Below are 10,207 nucleotides of genomic sequence, written 5' to 3' on the forward strand. Positions count from 1 at the left end.
CCCCTCATAGGAAGAAGGGGCTTATCATCTCTCTTCTAAGACATTCTCAATCTATCCGTCTCAGCTCAAACATTCTTTCTTTGCCCGTTGCTTAATAGAATTAATGCTTTCAAGATTGGAATCCCTGGCTTTCGCCAACTCTTTCTAGTGTGTATACGGCAACTTTGCTAAAGAAGTAGCATAAGCCTTATTATATGCCGGGGTAAGATATCATAAAAATAGGATAACCACCTTCTCTGTCTGTCTTCGCCTCGGTCTGATCAGAGTAAGATCATCTTATGTATGATATTTCGGATACAGCTATCTCAGCTTTTCCTACCATCGATGAGTCCAACCCTTCTCTTTGATGTTAGTAGACCTGTTGCATTTCCTAACTCAATAGAAAACGAAATCGGATGCTTGATAGTCATAAGGTCTTCCTTACTACAGAAGGAGAAGCATCTTTTATATTATATTATATATAATTGCGTGCTTTCATACCATCTCTTGAAGCTGGGAACGGGCTGATACGATTCGAAGACCAAGTCAGAGACTACTGGACGTCTCGCAGAGCGACTCTCAACGAGGACTTTGAGACTTTTTGAAAAAAATGTGTGTGTGTTTTTTTTAATCCAAGTTTGACTCTGATTAGATCCTTAGCGCTTGCGCTAAGTAAGCCCTCCAAGGCCTTATGTAATGTAAAAAACCGAGGAAAATAACGTAAAGTAGAAACGAACAATACGGTACGATCGCTATATCTTTTCTTTTTCTTTCTCTCTCCTCTATAGAAAGAGGGGATTATACGTGGCGTGGTATACCTGATCGTTTGGTCAACGAGACGTACGTAAGTCGGCATAGCTCCATTTAGAATATAAAATTCTTTTCTTTTACTTAGCCCGCCTCTCCCATGACTTTCCGGACCAACCCGGATCTGCCCTCGATCCGCATTTTGGGAGCAGAGCATGCAAAATCGAGCAATGAATCTTATAAAAATTTCCTCGGGTCTCTATATATAAATCTATAAAAATGAAAAGCCCGGGTAGAAGCACAAGCAAAAGGAGAGAGGAAAAGTAGAAAAAGGAAGGGGGGAGGAGACTCGCCTCAATACTTCCCACTGGACGAGAGGCGCACCTAACCCACCTACCCACTCATCAATCACGGTGTTCAGCTGACTTGTACTGATAGACCCCTATAGTATTGGAATTAGGCGCCCATCTTTTTACTGTTGTTAACTAATCTCTTCAATGTTCGATTCTACTCTATGTTAGAACATTTCTGTGAATGCTATTCTGATCTAAGTGGTCCTATTCTGTGTCCCGTGCTAGGAAGCATTATTCCTATTTTCATTCCAAATTCAAGAATACGACCGATACGATTGATTGGTCTGTGTGCCTCTCTTATTACTTTTTTGTATTCCCCTGTTCCTCGGATACAATTCGATCCTTCTACGGCCAAATCTCAATTTGTGGAAAGCCTTCGATGGCTTCCTTATGAAAACATCAATTTTTATTTGGGTATAGACGGTCTCTCTTTTTTCTTCGTGATATTGACCACATTTCTGATCCCTATTTGTATTTTAGTGGGTTGGTCTGGTATGAGAAGTTATGGTAAAGAGTATATTACAGCATCTCTAATTCGTGAATTTCTAATGATCGCCGTGTTCCGCATGCTGGATCCTCTACTATTCTATGTTCTTCCCGAAAGCGTGCTAATCCCTATGTTGTGCGGAGCTGAGCATCTTCTTTTCGCTGGGATAAAGCTTTTCCTCTGCAGGGGCCTTGTGCAGTAAACCCCCTACGGGCGGTCGTCCGTCGTAAAGTAGTCCCCGCGAAGCTTTCGGGAAGAGGGGTAGTCTTGTGCGTAAGCATAGCATTTCTGGTCGAACCCGCCCAACCCAACTAAGACGAACCGAACCCGACAGACACATCTTTTTCCTTTTGGGAGGGTACTCCGAGTAGTGGTTACCTCGTAGGACCTCGACCCGCCTACTCGGGTCTTGTATGGATATGCAGGAAGGGGAGCTCCTAGGTGTGTGTAGGGGTTGTGTTTGTTCGCGAGAATGGATTCCTCGTCAAGTCAGTTTGGGGGGTGTGGACACACTTGCGCGAATTCGGGTAACGGCTACAAGGGAGAAATCGAAAGGAAACTGTACCCAACCAGGGATGGACGTAAACTCGTAAGCTACCGAGGGTAGGGATAATCGTCCAGGTCTTATTGTGAAAAAAAAGCCGCCCCGCCACAGCGGGCGGGTTGGTTCCTCTGTCGTCGCCGGGGAGCTCTTGGTGAGGAGACCTTAGGAGAAGTTGCTAAAACAAACGGGAGGATCGACCCGTTCAGTAGAATTCCGAAGAAAGACTGTTGGCAGCAGGCGGAGACATTTCTTTGGCCCCCTTCAAAAAAAAAGGAAATGCGGGCAGGGTTAAGCTCGGTAGAGGGTTCGAGACGAGAATAGGTCCTGTCTTTAAGATTCAGATAAGAAAAGAGTTCCAAACCTTTATGCATGCACCTTCGTATAAGTGCTGCATACAAGTTCCGGCCAGGATAAATTGGAAAAAACCCATTTGAACCGCATGTCTCCAGATAGGGCCCCCACTAGTCCGGCTAGCTAGTGAGCGGTTCTTTCGGGCGAGAAGTGGGCCGGGCCCCTCTTCAATACAAAATGCGGGCCCGCAACGCAAGCTGCATTGTTCGCCGCCACCCGAGAAGCAAAAGATTCGAGAGTCCAGGCTTAATATACATGCATAGATAGTGGTCTAATGACAAGGGCCGACGACGGAAGCTCGGGGCGGAGCCGTATGATGCGGAAGTCTCACGTACGGTTCCCTGAGAAGGGAGTGGCTACCTACTGGAGCTTCGACCAACCACCACCGCTAAATTCCGCTTTGGGGCCACCCCTTACTCTACCATTATTATAGGGGTATGGGGCTCGAGACAAAGAAAGATCAAGGCAGCATATCAGTTTTTCCTTTATACTTTACTTGGATCTGTTTTTATGCTATTAGCTATTCTGTTGATTCTTTTCCAAACAGGGACCGCCGATTTACAAATATCATTAACCACAGAATTTAGTGAGCGGCGCCAAATCTTTCTATGGATTGCTTCTTTCGCCGCTTTCGCCGTCAAAGTGCCTATGGTACCAGTTCATATTTGGTTACCCGAAGCTCATGTAGAGGCGCCTACGGCAGGATCCGTCATCTTGGCAGGAATTCCTTCAAAATTGGGAACCCACGGGTTTTTAAGATTTTCAATACCCATGTTTCCCGAAGCAACACTTTGTTCCACTCCTTTCATTTATACTCCAAGCGCGATTGCTATAATATATACTTCCTTGACCACTTCAAGACAGATCGATCTTAAGAAGATCATTGCTTACTCCTCAGTAGCCCATATGAATCTGGTGACTATTGGTATGTTTAGTCGGGCGGCGGCCGTTAGGTCACCTATTTTTAGTTATGGACACACAAGACAAGGCCAAAACATGTGTGCCGGGCGTGCGACCCATCAACCTACTAGCAATGGGGGAGAAAACATAGCATGTCGCAACAAAAGCTTGATTCAAGGCGTCAGCAAAACATTGCCGTCTGTTTCAAAAACTTCAGCCCCTTAGCGCCCCGGGACGGGAGTGGGGGACACCCTACGCGCAGGCAACAGCAGCACCGGCTCTACGAAGTCAGAATCGAATCTTTGTGTTGGCTTTCCCAATTCATTCGTGAATAAGAATTCAAGGGCTAGAAGCGAGCGCTTCTAGCTGCTTCGCCTGCTTCTTATTATTTGAAGCTATGTTGGCGTGGCGGAAATGAACGAAAAGCGAGATGAACGTGCTATTTTCAAATCGATTGATAGATAGATAGCCTGATCCGTTCTGATAGATCGAAAGAAATAGAGGGAATCCATCAATAAAATAAAAATAATAAGGGGAAATCTCCTATTTCTATCTATTGATAAGAAAACTTTTCTTGATCCATCTGAAAGATATCTGATGGAGTCTACATCGCATCGTACGTAGAGCGCCCAAGCTTTAGGCCAGCTCAGTTCTCCTATCCATCGGTCCAATGCACTGGGCTCATCTCATGGATGGAGGGCAAAGAAAAAATGTAGTTGTGTTGTTGCTGTTCGCCGCCTCGACGCATTCCCTTCTCTCCCCGGCATCGTCCCACACAGAAAGAAAGAGCGCAGAGCCCCGGCCCGACCTGTAGTGTAGGTCCTATAACGTAAAGCGAGGAGTTGAGCCTGAACTGGCGAACCGAAGTCACTTTCGGAACCATACTTCCTACAGCTAACACGTGTCCAGCAGGAACGCGCAGCGCAACATAACGTAAGCTGCTATACCGAATCCCCCGCAGGCCATCGGGGACCGAGTGGTAAGGCCATGATCCGCAGGGGAACGGATCACTCATTCTTCCATTGGGGACAGGTGCACGAACGACAACTCCAAACGTCACACATCCGTCGCCTACTTACCGTTTAGGTGGCACCAGCGAGATCCAGCTAAGGTAAGGAACTTCGTGTCGCGGCTGCCCCACTCCGCCGCGGTCTCATGAACTGAACTTCGTTGCCTTCCCGCGCGCGAAGCGAATGGGCGCTGTGCTGTGGATCAGTTTCGGGGCGGGGGCGAAGAGAGACCACAAGAATGATTCATTTGGATCGACGAGCTTTTTCAGCCCCAAAACTAAGAATCAATGGAATGTATGTCTATCCATGAACATCCATTCTATCTGTATATCTAGGGGATCTCTCTAGACATATCAAATTGTTTTATGGCACGATATGATCGCCTAGCCGTAGCCGCATATTGAGCGCTGCAGATATGCGGGATTTCAGTTGGATCAGATCAAAAGCTTTGCCAGAAGCAAGACGAGGAAGCAGACGTATAAGCGGTAGCTTCCCTCGACCTACTAAACATAAATACAACAGTCGCGACCTACTTTGATTCAAAACTAAAGAAAGAAAGGCGAAGGGTTTGGCAACAAGCAAACGGCTTTCTATCATAGTAGCAAGGGTTGGGTTCCAAACCTTAACCACTTAAGTTAAGTACCAAAGGCTGCTTTCGGTTGGTAAATAAGGGGGCTGTTCACTACAAGCCATCAGCGCTGTCTTAGATTGAACGTCGACTTATCTTATTGCCGTTCAATCTCTAAGGCGGGTTTACGCTGAGAACGGAAGAGTGTTCGTGTCAAAAGGTGAACAACGCCAACGCTTCTAGAGTTCGCAGCTTTTCCCAGGCCGGAGAAGGGCTTATACTGCTCGCCTTTGTTTGATATGTTCATTCAGTACCAATACAAACTAAAACTACACCAAAGTGGAAAGGCCCCTATAGAAGCTAGAAGTAACCTCTAGTAGTCTAGTAGTCGGCCTAACCAAAGCAAAGCGTCACGACAACAGAAAATTACCCTTCTGAATGGAATCTAAAGTAGGGGGCTTAGCCGCCCGCCTACCAATCAAAGAGGCTGAGAGTAAGCGTAAGCTCTTCGAGCTTCCCTTCATTCGCTTCGCGGGAGCCGCACAACACATAGCTGGCTTTCAGAGGGCCCATACTACCTGCCTAACCCCTCGCTCCGAGGGACCGTAGATCGGAACGTTATAAACCACCCCATTCATCTAAAAGAGAGGGGAAGGGGCCTATGTATTTGCATGACTCCTGCGGATTTTACCCTATCTACACCCGGAGCCAATCTCCTATCGGTCCTGCCACCACGCCGCAGAACGGGAGCTCGTGTGGAACCTTTTATTTCTGGCGTAACAGCGGTGGGACGTAAAAAAAGATTACGGTCGCGTAACATAAGGGCCAGAGGTACGGTAAACTCGGCCAAAATATGACACCCGAAGGGAGGGCCCGGCGCGCACAATCCTATCCTCGTCCGAGTTTACCCCTTGCACTTCGGACAGCCGTCCATAGCATCATAAGGAGGACCTCCCTCTCGGGGTAAAAAAATGGTACGGTACATAGGAGGCTGGTCCTTTCTCAACGTGGTGTATAGCACGAAAAACCTTTCGATGCAAGACAAGATAGGGCCGTTCACATTTAAGAAGATAATCAACCCTTTCTTCTCTTCTTTCTCTTTCTCGAGGGGGAAAGAGAAAAAGGTTCTTATGGAGGGGGAGGGGGAACTTTCCGGCGCTTTTTTCAAATCCTCCACAGCATCCAGGATCACAAGTGGAACGCTAAGCAGGGGGGAGGGGAAAGGCTTGGGCTGGGCCTACCTATCCCGATAGGACCTCATAAAGGAACGGGAGCAGTTGAGAGGTTCCATATTGCCGAGCCGAAGGGCAGCACTCCTGTACGTGATCGTAGTATGTCACGTCGTCTCGTCCCCGCTGCATTGAAAAGTACCTATGCACTATCTCCGGTTCACTGATAAGGAAGATAGAGTTAGTTGGGGCGGGGGTCTACGATGTGATACTCAAGTAAGTATGACCCGGGGGGATAAATGCTAACTCTGGTTAGAAAGCAGGAACCATTATGTAAATCATTTCGGGGGTTTACAGATCAGATCTCTTATACTACCATCGATCGACAGAGCGGAACGACCAGAAAAAAAGTGAAGTTAGAAAGCCGTATGATAGGCGGTAACTATCTTGTACGGTTCGGGGGGTAATCGGCGTACTCCGATCAGTGGGGGGGGAATCTTTGGCTCTATCGAACATACAGGGAATTGGAGGTAGCATTCCACCGATGTTAAGTCATGGACTGGTTCCTTCAGCCCTTTTTCTATGTGTTGGTGTTCTATATGACCGACATAAGACTCGACTCGTTAGATATTACGGAGGTTTAGTGAGCACCATGCCGAATCTCTCTACCATTTCCTTCTCTTCCACTTTGGCCAATATGAGTTCACCTGGTACTAGCAGCTTTATCGGGGAATTTCCCATCTCAGTAGGAGCTTTCCAAAGAAATAGCTTAGTAGCCACATTAGCAGCGCTTGGGATGATTTTAGGCGCGGCGTATTCCCTTTGGCTATATAATCGTGTGGTTTCTGGAAATTTAAAACCCGATTTCCTAAATAAATTCTCCGATCCAAATGGCAGAGAAGTTTCCATATTTATACCTTTTCTTGTTGGAGGGGCGACCGTCCGTTGAACTACCAAAGAATAAAAGGTAAACCAATGTGATCATGACATTGTAGGTGCTTGCGATGGGGCGGATGCGACTTCCCTCAGTTGGTTTGGGTGGTATAGCCCGTTGCAGAAGTCCCCCTTTTTTTTATCAATTTCTTTAGTCTTTAGGGAGCAAAAGCTTGGCTTGACTAATAAAATAAGGCTCGCGCAGGGGCGCTCACGTTTTTTGGCTGAGCCGTATCTTGCTGGGTGGGACCGAGAGCAAGAAAGGAAGGGGGGCAACCATGCATGGTACTTCTCGACCGTGTCTCCGAGGGACAGTTGAACGAGCTACTCATGAATGCTGCCGGGTTGGATGAGCCAATAACTCGAACGCGTTCGGTCTGTTTTTTGAGCAAGAATCACAGCGTTACCTTACCTTCACCATGATACGGACTCCAAGTTCTTATGGCAGAGCGCGAGGAGATTTATCATCAATATGATGATGGGAGTGGAAACCAGAAGCACGACCGACCGGGGTCTTCGTGGTCCAAGATAAGAAAACCTTCAGTAACAGTAGTAACGTAAGCATGAGACTCTTTGGTAGTACCGGTGAACCAGATGGCCGCGGCGATGGAATCTGGGACGGAGGACTCGTAGTATCTCTCTAGATCAGGCAAAAGCGAAAGACCCCCTAACGTAATTCGAATGGGGGCTGACCGCTGAGCCCACTCTGGCCTCGCAGGGCGGGCCCCCGTGGTTTCGAGCTGGAGCTGCCATAGCTTATGGCTAGAGCAATGGGAGGGCCCCCGGCATAGAAAACAGTAAGGATAACGAGCGCTCCGCCCGCTTGGCGGGCGGCAGGAGCAGCGGGCAAGTGCTTGGTAGGCCAACAGCCCAGTGAACCGGGCGGGGCACTCGACGAAAGGGGGCACACTGAGCAAGTACGAGAAATTGGCCCCGCTCCGCTTTATTAAAAGCAAGGACCACTACGGGGGGTCAAACCAAGGACCTATGGAAGTCGGGGCTCGTCCCCGGTCAATATTGGATCAAACAATAGAGGGCCGTAGCACTGACCTATTTTTTTTTATTGATTCAATACAATAGGGGAAATCTCGTAAAGTTCCCTACCGAGACAACAGACACACTCTCAATGGATCCTCCGCACGCTGGGCATACCTCTTCTGTGCGTCTTTCTCGTGGCGGGAACAGAACAACAGGGAAAGACCTGCCCGTTGAATAGGGCTCGAGGGCGAGCTTTATTTAAGAGAGAATGGGGAGTGAATCGAAAGGCTTCCGTTTTCGTTCTTGGTTTTTTGGGGCTTTCGGGCTCCTCTCGATCTTATTCGTAGTTGGGAAGGGGGAAGGAGTCTAAATCAATGGACATTAATGAACCATCATTGATGGACGTTGCACATGACACGATCAATTCGACTCAAGGTCCGGCGCTAATAAAAGTAGCTTACTCTCCTAGTAGCGAAGGAAAAAGGCAGGGCTTTATTCGTAGTAATAGTGGGCAGGTCTCATGAGATCTATGTCGGCCGTCGGAATCAAATGAAGGGGTCGAAGGACCATTCGATTCATTAAGGGGCATAGATCTAGGCCTCTTTGTTTGGTCAATCACCAAAAAAAAGGTTTGGAACTCTTGCCGTATTTCTGCATATCATTCTATATTCGGCCCGCCTCAAACAAAATGATAAAAAAGAAAGGATAGGACTCTTGATTCGAAGTCACTACGAAAGGGTCGGTCAATAGCATAGCTCTTTATTTCCCCGGTCTCCTTTCGAAGGAAAGGCCTTCGCATTCCTAATCCGGTAGGGGGCCGGACGGCTTAGTTTGCCCCAGCTTGGCTAATCGCATCCCCGCGCAACGACATTCTTTGTGCGCCCCTTACCGTTCTCGCTCAGTCTTTGCAACGGCTGGGGAGGCTGTCGTAGAAGCGAAGCCTATCGCCACGCCGACCATCAAGAGATTGGGCTGGGCCCCTTCTCAAAGATTTGATGGAATGGCCCAGCCCACCCAAGAACGCTTATGTAATATGGGAACTCATGGCTGGAAACAATCCTTATGGTTTTGATATCCGGTAGGGATAATCAGAATAAAAGTCCAGGTCGGTTGGTGAGCCTAGTGATAGGAGACTATCTAGCTTGGTTCGGAGAGCACTTGTTGGGTAAAAGATTTTTTTGTTGCTAAATGTTACGGCCTAAATGCTGAACTATTGACCCTACTTGTTCGGATGGGTGTTCACCCCAAAGTGTTCCCGGACCGCATGCATACATACGTAAGTAACTTAGTGCAACATGGCAAATTGAATTGAGAGGAATCAGCAAAGAAAAGAAAAACGGGTCAACTTATGTGTATTTTTGAGAGATTGTCCTCGGCTCGGGCTGAGGAGTGTCCGCATGAGTTCGTTGAGGTGTCTACACAGGTTCGAAGACGCTCTTTTATATTCTGTCGAGAGTTCGGATTGCTCCACCTAAGTAGAACGAAAAGAAGGAATTGGAAATTAAAAGGGGGAGCCAGATCGCTTCCGGTAGCTTGCTGACTCTCCTAGTAAGAAGAAAAGGCTCTTTGGCGAATTCTTTAGATCTGGGTAGAGTCTCGCTCAGTAAAGAGGGTTGTAAATTCTTAAGATCATGATAAAGTCCCCTTTACTTGATATTCTATTAGTAAAGCGCTAGCGCGCCCCCTTCCTTTACTTTAGAAGCCGTTGCTTGTTTGGGTCGAGCGTCTTCAAACCTCCTCTGATTCCGATAAATCGGTCAAGCGGGGGCTACCCTCGACTCACCTCTCTATCTATAAAAACCCCTCCCCGGAGGAGAGCGGAAGCTCCAGGATGAGAATGAATCCGGGAATCCAGGACATACTCATCCTGATCCACCATGGAATTTTCGGAATCTACAAAAACATTCTAGGAGAGGGCTCGTAATGATCTTCTCAAAGATCACAAGATGCTGAAGTGGCAGGCAGGATAGGGGGGGGACCTGTAGGTTTTTGTGAAAGGGATGCTCTTATCATGTTATTGCTGAAAAGAAAAAGAAAATTCCTCTATTTTTTTTATGTCGATTCATCCATACTTCCATTCTTTGTAGAGGGAGGCTAACTGCTTGCCGGCTGGGAGCTGTATGAGCGGTAACGTCCACGTACGGCTCCGTGAGAAGGGCGGTGGACAGAAATGGCCTTGTTGTACCTC

General features: G+C 47.6%; 2 protein-coding genes and 1 pseudogene across 2 annotated transcripts; all 3 read left to right on the forward strand.

The window, feature by feature from the left end:
* Positions 1 to 418: 418 nt before the first annotated feature.
* On the forward strand, positions 419 to 2,544 carry LOC127744041 (NADH-ubiquinone oxidoreductase chain 4-like). Its single transcript, XM_052256294.1, has one exon. It carries the CDS (start codon positions 1,241 to 1,243, stop codon positions 1,766 to 1,768), a length of 528 nt encoding a protein of 175 aa, XP_052112254.1. The 5' UTR covers positions 419 to 1,240; the 3' UTR covers positions 1,769 to 2,544.
* Positions 2,545 to 2,555: 11 nt separating this feature from the next.
* On the forward strand, positions 2,556 to 6,551 carry LOC127744040 (NADH-ubiquinone oxidoreductase chain 4-like; annotated as a pseudogene).
* LOC127744042 (NADH-ubiquinone oxidoreductase chain 4-like) lies at positions 6,551 to 10,155 on the forward strand (the record flags this gene model as incomplete). Its single annotated transcript, XM_052256295.1, has 2 exons — positions 6,551 to 7,040; positions 9,243 to 10,155. Coding segments are annotated over 2 exons (579 nt in total), but the record flags the coding sequence as incomplete, so codon positions are not given.
* Between the last annotated feature and the right edge of the window lie 52 nt (positions 10,156 to 10,207).

The sequence above is a fragment of the Arachis duranensis genome, unplaced genomic scaffold, assembly GCF_000817695.3.
Source record: "Arachis duranensis cultivar V14167 unplaced genomic scaffold, aradu.V14167.gnm2.J7QH unplaced_Scaffold_232192, whole genome shotgun sequence".
In the NCBI taxonomy this organism is placed as follows: Eukaryota; Viridiplantae; Streptophyta; class Magnoliopsida; order Fabales; family Fabaceae; genus Arachis; species Arachis duranensis.

Excerpts from the sequence above, each read along its gene's own strand:
- LOC127744041 (XM_052256294.1), top strand. The coding sequence starts at position 1,241 with ATGTTAGAACATTTCTGTGAATGCTATTCTGATCTAAGTGGTCCTATT.